This window comes from Mugil cephalus, chromosome 18, assembly GCF_022458985.1.
Source record: "Mugil cephalus isolate CIBA_MC_2020 chromosome 18, CIBA_Mcephalus_1.1, whole genome shotgun sequence".
Taxonomy (NCBI): domain Eukaryota; kingdom Metazoa; phylum Chordata; class Actinopteri; order Mugiliformes; family Mugilidae; genus Mugil; species Mugil cephalus.
Genome location: NC_061787.1, coordinates 2592623 through 2612245, shown reverse-complemented (window position 1 = coordinate 2612245; position 19623 = coordinate 2592623). Strand labels below are relative to the sequence as shown.

Here is a 19623-nt window from a genome sequence, read left to right as displayed (position 1 = left end):
GTCCGCGACCCCGGTCGGATACTCCGGTCCGGGACCCCGGCCCGGTAACCCGGTGTGGAGGCCAGGGGCGCAGGTAGGTGGGCCGTGCAGGGGGCGTGCCCGGAGCATAGTGCGGTTGCATCGCAGCGCATACACAATGGCTGCTCGAAAGAGGAGAAAGCAAACAATTTCCAGGCCCGCCGCGTCTAGCAAAAAATATGAGAAAAAAATTATTAAAAATTCAGAAAATAGTTGAAAGTCAAGAAAAACTCAAGGAAAAGGATGTTAAAGCGTCCAGGGTAAGTTTGATGTAAATTAAGGAAGCGGTTAGTCAGTTGTTAAATTAAAATATCGGGGTTATTTAAATTATGGGAGAGGGGGTGAGCTGGGGAAAAAGTTTGGCTTAATCAGAATCCAGCTTCAGAGCCCAGAGAAAAGCAGAGAGAGAGGGAGGAAGGCGAAACTAGAGAATTAAAAAAAAGAAATCACTTGTGTCATTTCTGAAATCAGCGTCGCGATGCGTGTCCGCGGACGTTAAAGATCTCAGGAGCCCGTGGAGTGGACGAAGTTGTGTGAAGTTGAACATAGCCTCCTCTCTGAGTTCAGGATTTAAAAAAACAAATGAAAGAACAGAATGAGATGCGTTCGCAGCTCACGCTCCTGGCTCCACTGCTCATGACACTTTCTTCATCTTCATCTCTGTTAGAAACTAACGCCTCATGCCGCCTTATAGCGGCTCTGTAAGCCTGTCACTCCTGCAGCCTGTATCCTATCTCTGGGTCTGTCACACGCTGCAAGGCCACTAAAGACCACTTAAGACCACCAAGAACCAAAGAGGGACAAACTAATGCAGAAGTGCGTGAAGAGTTGTTCGTGCAGCTCGTTGCAACCTAAGGTCACCGTGTGTGGATGATACTGATGTAGCAGGTTTAATAGACCTGCTCCATGAGGCTGTCCTGTCACTGAGCCCAGCTCCAGATCCAGATCTAGATCCAGAGTAGCTGTGTTCGTGTCTCAGGTTGGAAGTTTGTCTCTTAGAGGAAGTCGTGTTAGCTGAGACTCTTTAAAACTGTCTGATAAATGTGTGTGGTCCTGATGAGACAAACTGACCTTGTGAAAAGGAGACTTTTAAAATTGAGCTGAGAGTTGATCCGACTCCTCACTCTTTAGTTTTAGTTTTTGCTTTCATTGGATAAGTGTAAACCTGTTCCCAGATGCTTTCGTGATGCTTCTGTTGAGCTGTGTCTTGTTTAAATCTGTAGTTTAATATCTGAGCTCTGATTAGAGGGAAATATAACAAAATAAATAAATAAATAAATAAAAGGCTTGAGTATTGACATGACTGGAAAGAATGCTTCTCTTGAAATGAAACTTATAGTTTCATTTTCAGGACTGTAATTTGGTCCTGTTTGAGCTGATGGATAAAGATAAATTAAATATATATCGTAAAATATAATCATTTTATAATAACATGGTTTAGATGTGTCATCATGAGAATTAAAGATTTAGTTAAGAAAACGCAGCAGTTTTAAGTTCTGTGCAGATCAGTGTTAATTAATTAAAGTAGTTTAGTTGTTGCTACACAGACAGATGTGATTGCTTGAACCAGATTATAATTAATGAATTAATTACACACATTTAAATACAGCATCTCTCAGTCTGTCTAAGAACGTTAACTTTCACTTAATAGATCTAAAATTCATCTTGAATGTCGGTATCGTTTGAGTCTTAGCTTAACAGATGTCGTTAAATAATTCTGCATAAATACTTTAAATACCTGAAGATCATCTTCATGTGTCATGTTCCAGAAGCGTAATTAGAGATTAGTGATGGATAAAAGTCTGGAGCTGAGACAAACAGCTCGTACATGTTTATGTTTCCAACACAAGATTCAGCCATCGTCCGTGAATCTGCAGAGTCACACAGTGTTGATTGTTTCGTTTTGTTTTTTTTGTTTTTTTTTGCTGTGTTTAGGTTGAATAAGATGAAATTTAGATGTGAATGATAACGTTGCATAGAGTTTTAACATCAGGACAAACAAATATGTTTCCTTTAAATGCAGATAGGAAACCATCTGTGTAGAGCGTGATGGTGTCTGCTCTCAGGTGACACACAAGAAAACAACTTTATTTAGAAGTGGGTGGTGGCTTCTGTTGCTCTGTTATGAATGATTTAATAAAACGTGTTAAAGTACTTTCTCACATTCACATTAAGAGGTGAGCGGCGGCAGGGAAGAGTCTCTGGCTTCTGATTTGATCAAGTCAACATTTTTGTCTCTTTCTCGGGACAAGCATCCGTTCAGTCGTTCCCTTTTTGCCAGCAGAGATTTTGCCTTGTAGTGTGGCACAGACCATGCAGCCATGAAACCTTGTATATATCTGCATGGTTCTATATAAAATATAAATGTACATACACTGCCTGGCCCAAAAAAAAAATCGCCACCAAAAAAAAAAACAATTGCCCCCATTCTTAATATCTGGTTGGAGCTCCTTCAGCTTTGAATCCAGCAGCATTCTCTGTGGCATTGTTTCAGTAAGAAGCTTCTACAATGTCACCAGAGTTATTTCCATCCAGTGTTGCATTAAATTTTCACCAAGATCTTTTATTGATCAATCAGGATTTTTTTCCGACCACAGTTCTTCCTGGAAGACGATGGTTCCCCACTATCCTTCCAGTTTTTAATAATGCAGCGTTGGACAGTTCTAAACCCAGTTTTAGTAGTTTTAGAAGTTGAAGTTTTCTGCTTCAGTCTCCTTAGATGTTTTCTCTGCTTGATGCAGCCAATGATTTGACCCTTCTGAAATGGACTAACATCTTTTCCACCACCACGGGATGTGTCTTTCCACGTGGTTATTGAAGAAATGAGAAGCTACTCGTTACATCAGTTGGGATTAAATAAGTTGTTGAATACCAGCTGAAAGATAATCACCCATGCACTAATTATCCAATAGGAGGCTCTGAATAATTAGCTCAGTTAAATCCAGGTGGATTATACAGAGATATTTTAGACTCATTTTAATGAAGGTATAGTAGTGACATTAATTTGAAGTAGCATCATTACCAGTAGCATCTTATTTATTCATTTACCATCAGCCCTTTGTTTGCCGTTGTTTCTGGTGCATTTGTGGCTTTTTATTCAGTTAATTGTTCAGTTATCTAGTTCTGTTAGTTTTCTCCTGGAGAATCATCCAGTGATTCTGAAGCTCTGAAGTTCGGTGTCTTTTATTCCACTAGAACCTCAGTGAGAAACCTGAAACTGACCCATCTCTCCCCTTCTCTCCCTCTCTCTCTCTCCCCCTCCTCTCTCTCAGGCCTCTGTGTCCGGCCGGTCTTGAGCACATAAAACTGGATAGAATAATTGCATCAGTACTTGTCGGGCACAGTGCCTCTGTCAATGTAGCTGGCCTGCCCTAGGGAGCCATGGCCACGGGAACTCAGGGCCACCGTGACCACGTCCTGGACAAAGCTAAACTTGCACCACCCACAGGGAGGCGCAGGAAAACAGAAGGGAAGCCGAAGAAGAATTTCTCTTGCCAGGAGTGTCAGAAAGCCTTCAACAGTCTGGAGAAGTTGAAGGTGCACTCGTACTCTCACACAGGAGAAAGACCGTACCGCTGCTCCCACCCTGACTGCACCAAGGCTTTTGTCTCCAAATACAAGCTGCTACGGTACAGACAAGCAGCAGTGCATAGCATTTTCTCTTTACACTTTAGTGTAGTGCTGTGTAGTAGTCAGAATGATGTCTTGATGTATATTGTGTTTATGTATAACGCATGCTACTTTCAATATGATTGCAACAATTCTGAGTGTTCATAGAATGTGTCTGTGTTCTAAGGCATATGGCAACTCACTCGCCAGAAAAAAACCACAAGTGTTCATACTGTGAGAAAATGTTCCACCGCAAGGATCACTTAAAGAATCACCTACACACTCACGACCCACACAAGGAGGCCTTCACCTGTCAGGAGTGTGGCAAGAGCTACAACACCAAGCTGGGCTTCAAACGCCACCTCGCCCTCCACGCCGCCAACAGTGGAGACCTCACCTGCCAAGTGTGCCTGCAGCCGTTCCCCAGCACTGGAGTTCTCCTGGAACACCTCAAGACGCACGCTGGCAAGTCCTCCGGCGGGACCAAAGAGAAGAAGCATCGCTGCGAGCACTGCGAGCGCCGCTTTTACACCCGCAAAGATGTGCGGCGCCACATGGTGGTGCACACCGGACGCAAGGACTTCCTTTGTCAGTACTGTGCCCAGCGCTTTGGGAGGAAGGACCACCTGACGCGTCACATGAAGAAGAGCCACGCGCGGGAGCTGCTAAGGGTAAAAACTGAGCCGGCTGATCTGCTGGAGCCCGCCGTCTGTGACCTGGCGTCTGGGAGCATCAAGGACGAGCTCCCGGGAATGGTGACGCCACGGCCCCACCAGCTCAACACGACTACAGGCCTCGTCCTCGACACAGAGCCCTTCCCCACCGCTACACATCCCCTCTCGTTAAAGTACCCACTGGGCTCCAACTTTACCTCATATGCCGTCTCCTCTCAAGAGCGGGAGCAGAACCTAAAGGGAGAACTGGAGACCTACTTGATGGAGCTTCAGAGCAGCATGCCCTCCTCATTCTCTGCAGCCCAGGACGCCCAGCTCTCCTCCTCCAAACTTGAGCTGGTGCCTCAAGGGGGTGCCCTGGAGGAAGTGATTGAGGAGGTGTCCCTGTCCAAAATGCCCACATCAGGTGACTCTCTGGCCTCATCTTCCTCTCTAATGGACTTTTCACAGCTGTTCAACTTTCTGCCACTGAACGGGCCTCTGTACAACCAGGTAGGGGGCGGCGGGGGGCAAGGTGTCACCTTTCCACCCAACGAAGATCCTGCACCTCTCGTCCAGCCGTCCTCACAGGCCCACGCAGGCTCGGAAGCGTCAGAGAGTCCACTTCAAGGGCTGCACCCCTCCTTCATATCCAGCCTGAGCACACCCACCACGCTGCCCCGCTTCCACCAAGCTTTCCAGTGACCCAGTACGTCCTGGGCCTGGCACCCCTGCACACACTGACACTCATGTTGAGCTAGGACGTCCCGCCGGCTGTTTACATCCAAGATGTTTAGAGAAATGAAATCACATACCCTCCTCCGTGCACGGCCCAGCCCCACCAGAGACTACTACAAAGTTAGAAAGCGGTAAATATTCACCAGCATTATTTTCTAATATCATGTTCATGTGGCAGCAGGAAAATGTTCCTCTAGTTTCCAGCTTTGAGTCCAGTTGAATGTTTCACTCTAGAGTCAGAATGAATGATTAATGTGGACGCTCCTCACCAGAGCCAGAGTTTAAACATGTCTTCAGTCTGATGAAAAGTGACTTTCTCTTTAGTTAACCCAACAATAATCGACTCAGACCTCAACCTTAGAGTATTTCATGTTGCATCCTGTTCTTTATTTGTCGGAGTTAAGGAACAGTTTGTAGTTTTAGGATGATTTATCTATTTAATGAACCACACACAACTAAAGGTCATTATTTGTCATGTTCTTGGCAATCATCAGACGTAAACAGACTAAAAGATGTAAAATTTAAACAAAGCTGCTCGACATAATCCATATTATATCGAGTTAGTTTAAAGTATTATAATTTTACATTTAGTCTTGGTAGTTGATAGAAATTCTGGTCAAGTGTTATCTTAATTATCTCAACTGTGCATTTTCAGTTTCATAACAGCTGGATTCTGGTCTTTCAGGGTCTTGGGTACCCCCCCCCCCCATCCCAAACAGCTGCTAGCTCTGAGCATCCTCCTGATATCTTCCTTTCCCTTCTCCCTCCACACCTCCTCTCCACATTCAGCATTAGTTTAACTCCTGATTCCACAAACTCTCCTCGAACTCCAGCCGTCAGTCATCATAGAGACACGCTTCAATCACCGATGGCTCATCTGAAGCTATCACCTTTTCATTTACTATTTATATATTAATATATATTAACAACAGCTGGAGCCTCTGTAGTTTTATTGATGAATATTTTGGCCCCTTCGTTTAAAAACAACAGTAATGTCCTCCCTGTTTTTGCCAGTTCATTAGGTACACCTTCTTTACCTTCAGTTGTCCATTCGTTGCTCAACGTTTACTCATCCTGGGGTATGGAATGGCAGGTCGCCCATGAACCAGAGGGTTGTAGGTTCAAGTATAAGCCCTGTGTATAAGATAACAAATTAAGTGTTAGTGTCCAAATATGACCCCAATTGTATTTGTATTTGAGCTGGAATCTAAAATTTAAGGCGGCCCATCCACATATGCTTTCCAGTCACTTTCATACACATTATTTAACCAGTACTGCATTACTAAATCTTCACATCAAAGATGCCTTAGCCTGTTTTAGACATTAGACATGCTGCGGTGATAATAGGTAGGGCAAGTATAGAGCGTGGTATATGTAGGTCATCGGTCGCTGTCCTTCTTAAAACTGTGAAGGAATATTCATTCAGATGCAGTTTCAAGCTTTGGGAGAAAGTTCCAGCTGTTTTGGAGGCTAGTGAAATGTTGATGAGGTCACATAACTGAAGTTTGTGAAGGTTCTCAGTCATCCAGGTCATGGTAATCCAAAAGGCGTTGAATACGGGCAACTGGACTTGTAAAAGATAAAGTTGTCCTTATTCGACGCCTTGTGGAGCACATAACTTAAGTTTAAGTTTTTGTTGAAGTGTCTGCTCCTCTTCTCCAAGATAAAGCTGAAATAAGAGTTGAGATGTTCTTTGAAAAAAAAAGAATGTTGAAATTCTTAAATTTATCATTAAATTAACAGTGAATCCGTTTAACTGGATGGTTCTGGTTTGGTGGTAGACGCCTCAAAGGGACCAGAAAACAAACATTAGAGCTCCAGCTAGCATGCATGGGTAAACTGCTAATGGATCAGTGTTTGGGTTTTAATTGGATCAGATGCATCCATCTGAACAAAAGGAAACATTCAGAAGATCAGCAGGGCTAAAATTAAATCAGTTCATAAAAGACCACGTCTAGCAGACACAGAATGCGCAATCTAACATAGAAAAGCATCATTTATCTATTTTTAGTCCCCTCATCAAGCAGACGTCCCAGCTGGACGTCCTGCTCCGACCCAGACTCATCCAGCCTCAGCCACCACACCGTGGTCTTCACATGTAGTCAGAAAGAGGGAGCTCAGATTTATTTGTACCTGTACTTCCTCTCGACTTTAATGATTGTTGGTGCAACCAAAGCTGCAGCTGGTTTAAAGTGTTGCTGTCTATGCTGGGCACAGGACAGGTTCCCCAGAGAAAGAGGGTGTCTACTCTAGATTATATATATCTGCATATTATATATATGGATCAGACAGTAACAGTTACTACTGATGCCTACATTCTTCCAGCGTCATCACAATCCAAACCATCTCCGGCATCTTCATAGACCTTAGTGAGAGATGGCGACTGTAAACATCCATGAGAATAAAAGAACGTGTTTGTAGATGGAAGCTGGTGCTTCATGTCGGTGTGTTGGAGACTCTCACAGTGAAGCAGGTCTCGTAGCATCTCCAGTCTCTGTGTCTGGTCATGTTCTTTATTCTTTGACCAAATCATTCCTGATTGAAATGAGAACTGACTGAAAACTACTGGATGATATTGAGGGCAAACATTCAAACCGACTCACTTTCCCATGTGACCCATACTCCCAGGGTCTCACTTCTCTTCCGTCTGTTCCCATCCAGCCAGACAAAGGTGATATTAGCTGTTAGCATTCCAGAAACAGACCTCATTTTGGACGTTTGTCCCTAAATATTCTTTCAGGAGACAGTAGAGCTCACCATACCCCACCCCACCCCCATCCCCCCCAAGACCTAACCCTCCATTAGCAGTGTCCTTTATTTTTCTGGGTTGTGTGAAATGTAGAGTTGAATGTGTAACGTGTCAAAGCATTTACAAAATGTTTGTATCTTGTGAAGGTTTATGGTTTTATGGGAGATGTCAGCAAGCCGCCATGTTGTTTTTTTTTTAGTTGTGTTTTTTTGTTTTTTGCAATCATAGCACTTTTTGATGCCTTCATTTCTTCCAATACCCATAGTTTAAAACCTTTTAAAACTCTTATTACAAATATATAGATGATATAATTAGTGCTTTAGAGAATAATAACTTGTAAATACAGTATATAAAATGTTTTATTTTTACAGGTACAGTTTTGACAGTGTTGTTGTTTCTTATCAAAGTGTAACTTTTGCTTAACTTGCACAAATGTTCTGTGTATTTCATTGAGGGTTTTTTTCTGGGCTCACCTCTGAACACAGCTTTTCGTAGGCCCAGTCTCTCACATGGTCTCTGACTGTTCCTTTGCTGGCTGATGTGAGAACACGGTGGATAAAACCACAATCTATGTTCATAGCAGCCTGGGTTGATCTGTCCTCCTCCATCAGCGCCTCATTATCACGTCATGTTGTTTCATGTCTTATTTGTGTCTGTTGCCTGAACACAGTTGTATCAGCTGGCTGCGGGTTGAACTTGATGCAGACGTCGTGCGGAATCTGAAGGGAGGAGATTAAAAAAAAAATAAATATTAAAGAGAATAAGCTCGACACGTTGGACAGAGTAGAGGAGCTCCAGGCTGTTGAGAGCGGTTTTAGGTAGGTAATTCTTAGAAACAGAAAACAGGAAAAGCCTGGAGTCACCGTGGTGACCAGGAGACAGATGAGCAGCCAGAGGCTCCGATGTTCAGCAGCTTCAGTGTGAGCTCCAGTGGTACCAGTGAACTTTAATGAATGTGTATGTAAGAAACACTGCAATACTGCGATATATTTTGGTATTGGATCAAGCTGCTAACATACTTCTAAAGCTCCTTAAGGTGCTACAGACCTCTTTTCTAGTTCTTAATGTATCATTTATATCCATTTAAGTTGAACAGTTGGCATGTGTGTGTGCCTGGTAGAACTATATAGCTACATATATTTGTTTTTTATTGTACTGTGACTTTTGTAGTCTTTTTGCAGACCTGCCTGCAATCACATGCCCCCACCCCCCATCCCCACAACTCCCCCATCCACCCCCACCCTTCCCCATCCTCCACCCCCGCCCTGCCCCTAAACACACAGAGTTGTGTTGTGTGTTAGCTAGTGGCGCCCGGAGTCGTGTTGGGATGTTGCTCTGATGAAGACGTCGGTGCTGAAGCTGAGAAACACGACTCGTGCGACGCCATGGTCCCAGACAGACTCCATTCCAGACGTGTTTGATATCCTGTGACAATGATGGACTCGTTGCAAACTCTCAAAGTTTTACTTCAAATCTATTTTACAAACTACTGTTCTATTTTTATAATTCTAGTAAAAACACATAAACATATATATAAATGAACATATTATATATGTATATGTTTATAGGTTGTGTAAAATGAATATTAATGCTGCAGCTTTTCGTTTTTTTTTTTTAACATCAACATCACCCAAAGAAGCAGATTATTTATTTCCTGCCAGAATAACCTGATTTGATTCACATACCTTGCTGCTATGAGAGAGAAGAGCTGCAGTCAACAACTCCATTGTTTTTACTCAATGTAATGAAAGTTCAATAAACATAAGAAGGATCCAGAGTCTGTCCAGGTCCAGTCCTTCCTACTGACGCACCATTCCTCCTCTCACTGTTAGCACTCTACGCTACCAGAGACATTCAGTACAACACATTTATTCTGTCCACCTAGTAGAGATAAGACGGGTGCATGCAGAGAGGATAGTCTCATGTCATCATTAGTGCCACTTATCATCCTGCTACCATTTAATAAAATAAATCATTTCCCAGTCTGGGCTTCTAGATAATGTGTACGAGCTGTCGTAGTTTCATCCAAACTATCTCCATGAGGGATTATCTGTAGAGGTCGATGTGACCAGGAACAGATCAGATTATTATGACCACAGACCTTAAGAATAGATGGAGGGGTTAAATACAGAGACCGAGTTCAATAAAGGACTTTTATTTTTTAAAAAGAAGCTGTTAGAAGGTGATGATTAGCTGTGAATAAACCTGCTCTCCTCTAACTCCAGGTCACTGTTCACTGTCCGTATTTCTGCTAAGTAGCCTGACATGCATATAGAGGAGCTACGTCCAAAGAATGTGAACAATGTCTTGTTTTAGCCCGACCACCCCTACTGTACATAGAGTAAACTGAATGGAATCATCCTGCATGAACCCAGTGAACCCAAACAGAGAGCACTACGTCCTCCACAACACTGAGGGGCAGCAGTGGGCTGACAGACAGAGACAGGGAGACAGAGAGCTGTGGTTGGAGCTGATTGGAGGGTTCTCTGTGGACTGGAAGCAGAGACCAGAGAGAGAGAGAGAGAGGGAGGAGGAGCTCAGCTGACCAGAAGGAGCCGAGTTCTAGAGGTTGTTCCATGCATGTCTTTCTTTATAAATGAATGCAACACGCTGAGCTCAGGTCCGTTTGAACTAGTATATTTTAGTGTTTATGTGACTGCACAGTTCAAGAAGTCTGGACCAGACCAGAAGCTGATTGGCTCAAACTCAGACTCTGCTCTGTGAGCTTTAAAAAGAGGCGGTGGTCGGTCATGAGAGGATGAAGCTGGAGCTCTGAGACCAGTTTAAAGGACAGAGGAGGATCTGACGTCTGAAGGCAGTGGAGGAGAAACAGGTTTAAATGTGAAGCTCTGCAGCTCCTGGTCACTGATGCAGACTGAATATTAAAGAGAGAAAAAATAGAAGTGCACACAAGAAACCAAGGACGGGATGAAATAACTTTCAGCTGAATGAGGACTAAAGATCGAGGAAACAAAATGAAGTGCAGAGTGATTAAGACACAAGAGGAGCTGAAGAGAAAGACAGGACTATATATAGACTGAGACTAATGAGGGTAGAGCCACAAGGAGAAACCAATCAGATAATCAGAGGAGGGAAACTCAGACAGGAAGTAACACAGGAAACAGAAACACCATCAAACTTTGAAAATAAAAACAGGAAGCAGAAGAAAAACCAAAGAAAATATGCAAAATTCAAAGAACAGAAAATGATTCTAAAGTTAAAACCATGACAGACCCACAGGAAAGGAAGGAGGGAACTAGTTAGTTAATCTTTCATCCTCAGACTAAGAACCAAATGATTATTTATTAATTTTATTATGTGTTTAATTTAATTTTGATCTGGTTTTCTTTAAAATGTGACTCTTTGGTTTCGGTGCATATGTATTTATCTGACATTCTTTCATTTTTTTTTCCACATTTTACTTCAAGACTCTCACTTCTATTTTTAGCAGGACTCCAGAGTCCTAGAGACATGTAAATATGAATAATTACAACTGACTGAGTGGAGGAATCAGAAGAGGAATTTCACTCAGTAAAATAATTAGTAGAAGAGCATCTGCTACTCTAATATCCAGAGGCTGGAAAAACGCAATATAAATGTGAAATGAAAGTTGTCTCTGAAGGATGTGAGGTAAGAATTGTTTCTAAGAAGAGAAAGTCCTGGAGGAACATGTTCACTTACCAGCTGAGAGGACGCGGTGGCCCTCAGTAGGTGGCAGTATAGATATAAACACCCCAGAAGAAGAAGGCGGAGGAGAAGAAGAAGCTGCAGCTGTTCCAGCTCCAGCTCCAGCACAAACATGCCTTCGCCGATCCCGGTCACCCGACTATTGCCCAGAGACTTCTACCCCTCTCTGGACATTGGGACGTTCAGCAGCCCTCTGAGCAAACACTCCCACGGCCCCAGCCTCCAGGTCCCCGTCCAGCGGCTCCCCGACTCCATAGCCAGCCGCCGGGTGTCCTCCGTGATCCACTGGAAGCAGCTGCGCTCCGTGCAGCCCGTGGGCTCCGGGGGCTTCGGCTCCGTCTACCGGGTGGAGTACTTCGGAGAGACCGTAGCCCTGAAAGTAGTGAAGAAGTGCACCAAGAACCGCCTGGCTTCCCGGCAGAGCTTCTGGGCCGAGCTTAACGCGGCACAGCTGCGCCACCGGAACATCGTGCGCGTTATCGCGGCCACCACCTGCGTCCCGGCCGACGTGGGCGACGAGAGCAGCATCGGGACGATCCTGATGGAGTTCGTTGGAAATCAAAACCTCCAGCAGGTCATCTACGGGGGCGCAGAGGCGCTGGGGGCGGAGAGGTGGCTCCGGTACTCCACAGACATCGTGAACGGCCTCAGGTTCCTCCACTCCCACAGCATCGTGCATCTGGACATCAAACCAGCCAACGTGTTGGTCTCCGGGGAGGACGTGTGTAAAATAGCGGACTTCGGCTGCTCTCTGAAGCTGGACCACGGCTGTGAGCTGAGTGTCATTAGCCCACATCTGAGCCACGTATGCGGCACGTACACGCACAGGCCCCCCGAGCTGCTCAAAGGCGAGAGCGTGTCACCTAAAGCGGACATCTTCTCCTTCGGGATCACCCTGTGGCAGCTCATTACCAGAGAGCTGCCCTACACCGGGGACAGGCAGCACGTCCTCTACGCGGTGGTAGCGCACAGTCTGCGGCCCCCCGTCCAGGACCAGCCGGTCTTCCAGTCGGATCTGGGCCGGCTGTGCAGGACTCTGTTGAGCCGGTGTTGGAGCGGAGACGCTCGGATCAGACCCAGCGCCGAGGAGCTGCTGCCTCAGCTGGAGCAGCTCAAGAGTAAAGCTACACCCACGGCTTTTACTTGATGGATTTAAAGGTTCCAGAAGATGCAGAGCAACAGTTTTAGAGACATTTTAGTACAACAAACGGCTCATCTGCTGATTCCACCTGGACTGATGTAGCAAAGCTAGGTGGAGTCAAACCTGATTATCTCTGGAGCACTTTTAAAGTTTTTTTTCCCCCCCAACCTTTTGTTTTATTTCAGTTTTTTCTTCAGGTTCCAGTTAAAGTTAATTTTATGCTGCTGCTCTGTTTCATTTAATTGTTCTGTTGTCTGTCCGTGAACCTCTTTAAACTGTTGTGAATTTAGTTTTGTTCCTTCAATGAGACTGTGAAGTGTTATTTAAAGGTGACAGGTTTTCATTAAAATTATTTTTATATTATTTCTCTTGGCCTCTCTGCTCTGCTCACCACGACCACATAAAAACTAATCAAGGCCACCTTTAGACTGTTAACATGGTTATTTAAAAAGATCATTCACACTGATCTGGTCTCAGTCTACAGGAGGAGGCGGTCACATTAAAGACCACCTAATACTTTACATCCAGACAAACTGAGCTCACATGTGAAGAGCTGGAATGATTAATTAATGACCATTAATTAATGTATTTTTAAATTTAGAGTCTCAACCCAATCTTAAAACACTAAAATGTCCATAACATAAATGTCTCTTGTGTGGACACGGTCCAGCCCATCACACTGAACCCAGATGACGCTGATGGACACGTTCACTCTTTGAGTGAGTGAATATCTGCAGCAGAACGTTTTAACCACCACATGGAAGGACTGAGACACCGAGGAGGAGTTCTAGTGCTGAGGACGTGATGGTCCCTGCAGCTACAGCCCCATAAATAAAGACTCATTAAGGTCGACTCATTAATGATCATTATCCGGTGATGCAGCCGGCTGGGAACCACAAAAAGCAATAAGCAGCAGGAAGATAAACACAGGAGAAAATACTAAAAACTCCACTTTCGAGGCTCTGTTTAACTCTTTTTATTCTCTATTACAACACTGAACAAACCACTTTGGTTCCAGTTGTTTTCATGTGTCAGAGCAAAGAAAGAAAAACTCAGAAAAACAAAAAAAAAAAACACATTAACACAGTCAACAGAATTACTGACGCTCAATACCCCACGATTAAAATCGAGCCCAGGTGAACAGGTGGGTGCTTGTTAGCTTCTGAGTATACAACCACAGTGACACCCCTCCACGCAAGTACCACTACGATGTGCACACGCACACAAGCAGCTGCACCTCCAGTCACAAAGTCTGTGCAGGTCCTGAAGTTTGCTGATGACATCTGGTTCATCTCTGATGGAGAGAGACCACCTGGTGACTTGGTGCAGCCGTAACAACCTGGAGATGATAGTGGACTACAGGAAGAACACAGCCCCACTCCTCCCCATCACCCTGTGTGAGCCTACAGTCAACACCGTGGAGTCCTTCTGGTACCTGGTCTCCATCATCTCCCAGGACCTCAGATGGAGCTGAACATCAGAGCCCTCATCAAGAAAGTACAGCAGAGGATGAACTTCCTGCAGCAGCTGGAGAAATTCAAACTGCCAACACTGATACACCTCCATCATTGAGTCCATCCTCACCAACTCCATCACCACCTGGTGCTGCAGCCTCCGCTGAGGTCCAGGTCCAGACTGTAAGGCATCATTCTCTCTGCAGTGGAGGTGATCGTCTCCAGACTCTATATAGTGTATATATTTTGCGTGTATATGTTTAGGATGTTATTTTATTTTGTTTATTTTTTTATGCAACAAACACCAAGTAAAATTCCTTGCATGTACAAACATACAAGACAGACATTCAAGACTTACATTGACGGCTCCTACAGCCGGAGTCATCTGAACCCTGACCAGCAGAAATAAGAAGGAAGATGGAAACACGACGTCCTGCTGAAACATTAATTTATGAGCGGGACACACAGGGTCGGAGGTCACTGGAAGGAGGAGAAGCTACTACAGCCTTGTCCGTTTCCGTGGGAACAGCCTCCCGTCCTCACATGATGGTGACTCTCTCGGGGGAGACGTGGGCAGCCGAGCCCACCGGCTCCAGACGCTGCCTCTGGTTCTGGTCCCGGCCGCTGTCCAGGCCCCTCCGGATCCGGTGGAGCCTGGAGGACACGCAGGGGAGGAGCATCAGTGCCTTCCCCAGGAGGACGCACACAGGCAGGGCCAGGGCCACCACGAAGCTGGGGGGCAGGTAGAAACGGTAGGACGCCCCCTCAAAGGCTCGTCTCCAGCCAAACAGCAGGACGTGGACGGTAGCTATGAGGAGAGCGATGTAGCCCAGAGTGGACTGGAGACACAGAGGAGACAGAGAGAAGACGCAGAGACCAGAACCCTGAGACACTTCAGACACCGTCTCAGGCATTAGGAACTCGTCTGCTAAAGGAGGATTTCTAGTTTTAAATTTTTTGTTTTTGGATTTTAAAATCTAAGAAATGTTTTCTAAAGTTTTTTTTCTCTAAAACCAGAAACAACAAACAATTTTATTTTAATTGTTGTAAATAACTTTTTCTCCTTGTGTTGAGGGAGGCGTTACCTGTATGAAGCTGAACTCCCTCCAGTTGAGGGCGCTGTGGACCGAGGGGATGGAGGTGATTCCGAGGAGGGACATGAGGCCGAAGCTCATGATCCCAAAGGAAATGTACATCTCCCCCCTCCAGACCTCCTCCTCATTCCAGCCACTCTCCACGTTAGCGTGGACCTGCCGACACAAGGTGAGCCACACTCCATCATATAGGATCATATACCACCATATATAGGATTATATACCTATATATATACATATGTATGTTCTGAACTTGATCAACATCAAGCATTCCTCCAGGTTCCCCAGTCCCAACACGACGTGTTGCAGGCACCACATTCAGATTGAGGGAATATTTGATTCAATCAAGTTTATCAGTTTGTGTATGTGTTTAAATATCCATGTATCCTCTAACACTGTAGTGTGATCAAAGCGTGAGGGCCGTGGGGAGTGGAGGTATTGGAGCTACATACCTGCTGGTAGGCGCTGTTGAGCAGCAGGTACCTCTCGGAGCGTCTGAGGGGCAGACAGACGCTGTAGAGAGCGTGGACGGCCGCCAGGAAGAGGCTGAGGAGGCCCAGCTGCTTGCGGCTGTGGAGCCAGCCCTCCAGCCAGAGTGGGAAGCGCCTGTACTTGGTGCCATAGTAGAGCTGGTGGACCGCGGCCAGCTGTCCCGCCAGGTACACCAGGGCCAGGAGGGAGATGGACACAGTAGGCAGCGTCCGATTGACGATCTCTACAGGGATCTTGTAGAAGTCACTCTGCTTATACTTCACATACGGGTGGATTATGTCCCGGACAAAAGAGTAAGCAAAGAAGAAGATGGAGAGGGCCACGGTGGCGAGGACGGGCCCTTTCCAGCCGGGGAACAACAGGATGGGCACATTCTCGATGTCCCGGGACGAAGACAGGTCGCCCATGTCCACCGGCTGGAAGTGGATCTGTCGAGCTAACTCCATAATCTGCTGGCGTGCTTCCACCGAGTTGCTGCAGATGAAGACCTGCAGAGAGAGGTATATTACACAGCATAGTGTTTTAGCTCCATGTAGAAACGTAGCAGCTGGTTACTCTGCTTTTAGATATTCATGGTTTCATGAATGAACACTTTAACAAACCTGATATCAACACCGTCTGCCAGCTTCATGAAGATCATCACACCACATATGAACTTATTTCAATCTTAAATTTGGCAATTAATCTACCTCCATTCATCTTTTCACCGTGACATGTTGGATTCATGTGTTCATTTAAAAACAAATCAACTGAAAACAGGACCTCCACCGGCCCCTAGGGGTCGTAGTCTCCCTGTTAAATACAAATATTCACTGATCCCCAGAAATGTGGAATAAACTAGTTTCACCTCTTCTCATGAGACGTGATTTATTCCTGATGAATCTCTTCCAGACATGTCACTAATCTGAGTATCAACGGGAATAAAAAGAGGAATGTGACTGTAAAGAAGTAGAGGAGCAGATCAATTTCATCCTCTAGATACGAATACTTCACTGATTCTTTATTTCCTCAGATTACTGAGTAAAAACCACACTGGGACAAACCTGATCTGAACATAGCATCAGTTTCCGACCAGAGACCAGGACAGTTTCAGGACAGAATATACCCACTGAAAAATTAAACAATTAAAGGAAACAGAAGGACACACACTACAATACTTCTCTAGAGTCTAAATCCTAGAAGAACAAACTCAACTATCGACAACACAACTCTCACTGCCCCTGAACACGAGTTGACAGAGAAAACACAACCGCTAACAAACATGTGGTAAAGGCGTCAAAGCGTTTCTGACTGGTTTCATTACGACAAATACACCTGAAGACGACGGAGCTCAGATATAAAGAGTTGTTGTTGCTCGTCAGGCTGGAAAAGGTTCCACAACCATCTCTAAAGAGTCTGGAAGCCACAAATAATCCACAGAGAGTCAGACAGATTGAAGACGACTGTTCCCCTCCACAGGAGTGGTCCACCAACAAACATCACTCGATCATAGTGGGAGAGGAACCAGAGGAACCCAGGGGAACTTCTAAGCAGCTAAAGGCCTCTCTCACATTGGCTGATGTCAATGTTGATGAATCCGCTCAACAACCAAAGACACTGCTCTCTGTCCACAATGAACATTTCTACAAGACTATTGGGGCAATGTTTAAATGAGAGGCGCTTTAAACACTGTTGGTTCAGTGGATGTGATCATATGACTGTCAAACGGCCATAATTACCGAACAACTCAAACAATAAAGAAATAACAACGTGGATGTGCAATAATTCTCATAAAAATGTGGAATTATTGCACACAACACACCTGAGTGTGTGAACTTCTTGTGCTCTATTGTACCTGAGTGCTGGCGTCTTTGGGCCAGCTCTGCTGCATGGCCCAGGCTGAGATCACATTGAAGCCTTTGACCACAAAGGATTCTGGGAGCAGTGAAGCCAGGTACTCGGCGTTAGACTCTGGATACTGATTCACCCTCCTGTTGTTACTAACATCCACCAGGATCTTCCCTGGAAAACAATAAGACAAACTGAGATGAGACTATTAGCTCCGTCCTGTGTTGGTACTAGAAATACACTGATCAGCCAAAACATTATGACGTATTCTAATATTATGTAGTCCTTCCAGGCATGCACAGGTTTAAGAAATAGTTAATTTACTTCTCTTTCTGAAAAAAGCTGCAAACACACAAACACAAGTTCATCAGAGTGATGCAGCTTACTCTTCCTCAGGTGCATGTCCCACCTCTAGAGGATCCCTCATCTACCCAGTGTACCTCTGGGAGCTTTAATTAATTACTACACTACTAAAATAATACTTTTGAGGGGAGGGGTCTCTGTGGATCATCCCATAGACACTTGATCAGTTTGGGATCTAGTGAACTTGGAGGTCAGTTGTGCTGTTCTTCATGTTTTGTTTTGTTTATTTTGAGTTCTTCCTTGACACCTTCACCCTCAGACTTGCTCTGGAGGTCTCAGGTCATTTTTTGTAAAGTGTCTTGAGAAGATTTGTGTCGTTATTGACGCTATATAAAGAAAATTTAATTGAATTAAAGTGTTTTTGTGTGCGTGTGTGTATGTGTCAGGCGGCATTCTGCTGGGTGTCATTGCTATGTGGTGGGACCAGCTGGCCTGGTCTTGGTGGGTGCCACATGTCTAAGTAACATCAACACCACTGAATACCAGGTCCAAAAGTTTGCCAGCAGAACATTGAATTGTCACAAGATGGTTTTAATGTTATTCACTTGCATAGAATAATAAAATAATCAGATACAGATGTAAAGCAGAGATGTTTTTATAGTGTTTTTATAAGATAGTTTTATAGGATAATAACAGAATGAAGTTTAAATCTAAATGTATGAAATGGAAAAACTCTCTGATTCCAGTGTGAAGGTGAAGAGGAATCGTGCCTCATGTACCTTCCAGTAGATGCTTGAGGTCCCACAGGAAGGAGTAGTGCTCGCGGCGGATAGCCAGGAACACGATGTCGGCCTTCCCCACGGCGTCCTCATGGTGGGTCACGTCTACCACATGAGGAAATGAGTGGGCTGCTAGTTTGGGGTAGCGGCTGCCCACCACCACATGGAAGCCGCAGCGCAGCAGGCGCATGGTCAGACACTTGGAGAAGTCTCCTGAACCCAGGATGGCCACTGTGGGCGGGACAGGGGAGCAGGACGATCCCGGACCTGCAGCCCTGTTCTTCTTCATGCTGCTGGGAAGCAATGACACGTGGGCGTGATGGAGGGGGTCGGAGGAGGAGGAGGCGGTGAGGAACAGAGGACTCCTCCTGTCACAAGCTCTGGAGACAGAGTCCATCACCACAGCAGCTTCTCTGGTTTACTCTTTCTGAAGACTTCAGTCTAACGGGGGAAAGAGCAGAAGCAACGAGGCCGAAAGAAGGTCAAAAGCTGAGCTGATTTTCAGCCAAGTGGACTATTATTCTTCTGTCTAGCCAGCAGAGAGAAGCTCACATCACTCCAGTTTTAAAATCACTACATAGGTCACCTGTTAACCTTCTTTTACAGGTTTGGTTTTTAAAGTTCTACATGGTTTTAACCCACCTTATCTGTCTGAGAGAGAGGGTATTACCCAGCAATGAGCTGAAAGAACCTAGAGATGTAAAAAAGCAGAGGTTGAGTTTTTTTGTCTGGCTCCAATAAGAATGTAAAACCCTCCACACATCCTAAACCCTTAAACGCAACACGGTTTGGAGGATGTTCCGCATGTTGGAGGGGGACAGGACGCAAGGCTGGATCTGAGGTGTTGCTAGGGGGGCAGACGGGGATGCTCGGGGGAGGGGGTGGAGGGGGTGACATCCGTTCACCTTCCGTCGGAGAGCCGGTGATCCTGAGGAGATGTGGTCGTGTTCACCTGTAGCTCTGCTGCACCGCGGCTGGACGCACATCACACCCACGACACCCAGCCACGCACGACCCCGCACACGGACATGCGTCAACGGGGACACTACAGAGGTGAGATGAGAATGATGTGTTACCCA

General features: G+C 45.3%; 3 protein-coding genes across 5 annotated transcripts; 2 read left to right on the top strand and 1 right to left on the bottom strand.

The window, feature by feature from the left end:
- Positions 1–156: 156 nt before the first annotated feature.
- On the top strand, positions 157–8245 carry plag1 (pleiomorphic adenoma gene 1). The gene is made up of 3 exons (XM_047568397.1): positions 157–278; positions 3291–3647; positions 3815–8245. The coding sequence occupies exons 2-3, from the start codon at positions 3400–3402 to the stop codon at positions 4983–4985; spliced, it is 1419 nt and encodes a 472-aa protein (XP_047424353.1). The 5' UTR covers positions 157–278; positions 3291–3399; the 3' UTR covers positions 4986–8245.
- Positions 8246–11469: 3224 nt separating this feature from the next.
- Positions 11470–12958, top strand: mos (v-mos Moloney murine sarcoma viral oncogene homolog). Its single transcript, XM_047568398.1, has one exon. It carries the CDS (start codon positions 11567–11569, stop codon positions 12599–12601), a length of 1035 nt encoding a protein of 344 aa, XP_047424354.1. The 5' UTR covers positions 11470–11566; the 3' UTR covers positions 12602–12958.
- Positions 12959–13556: 598 nt separating this feature from the next.
- On the bottom strand, positions 13557–19614 carry steap2 (STEAP family member 2, metalloreductase). 3 transcript variants are annotated; one of them, XM_047568125.1, is made up of 6 exons: positions 19450–19614; positions 18545–18985; positions 17470–17636; positions 15596–16123; positions 15135–15299; positions 13557–14888 (listed from the first exon to the last, which is right to left on the bottom strand). In XM_047568125.1, the coding sequence occupies exons 2-6, from the start codon at positions 18939–18941 to the stop codon at positions 14589–14591; spliced, it is 1557 nt and encodes a 518-aa protein (XP_047424081.1). In that variant the 5' UTR covers positions 18942–18985; positions 19450–19614; the 3' UTR covers positions 13557–14588. The 3 variants fall into 3 exon arrangements, with proteins under 3 accessions (XP_047424081.1, XP_047424079.1, XP_047424080.1); XM_047568123.1 differs by lacking the exon at positions 19450–19614 and adding an exon at positions 19187–19432; XM_047568124.1 differs by lacking the exon at positions 19450–19614 and having other exon boundaries at positions 18545–19161.
- Positions 19615–19623: the final 9 nt, after the last annotated feature.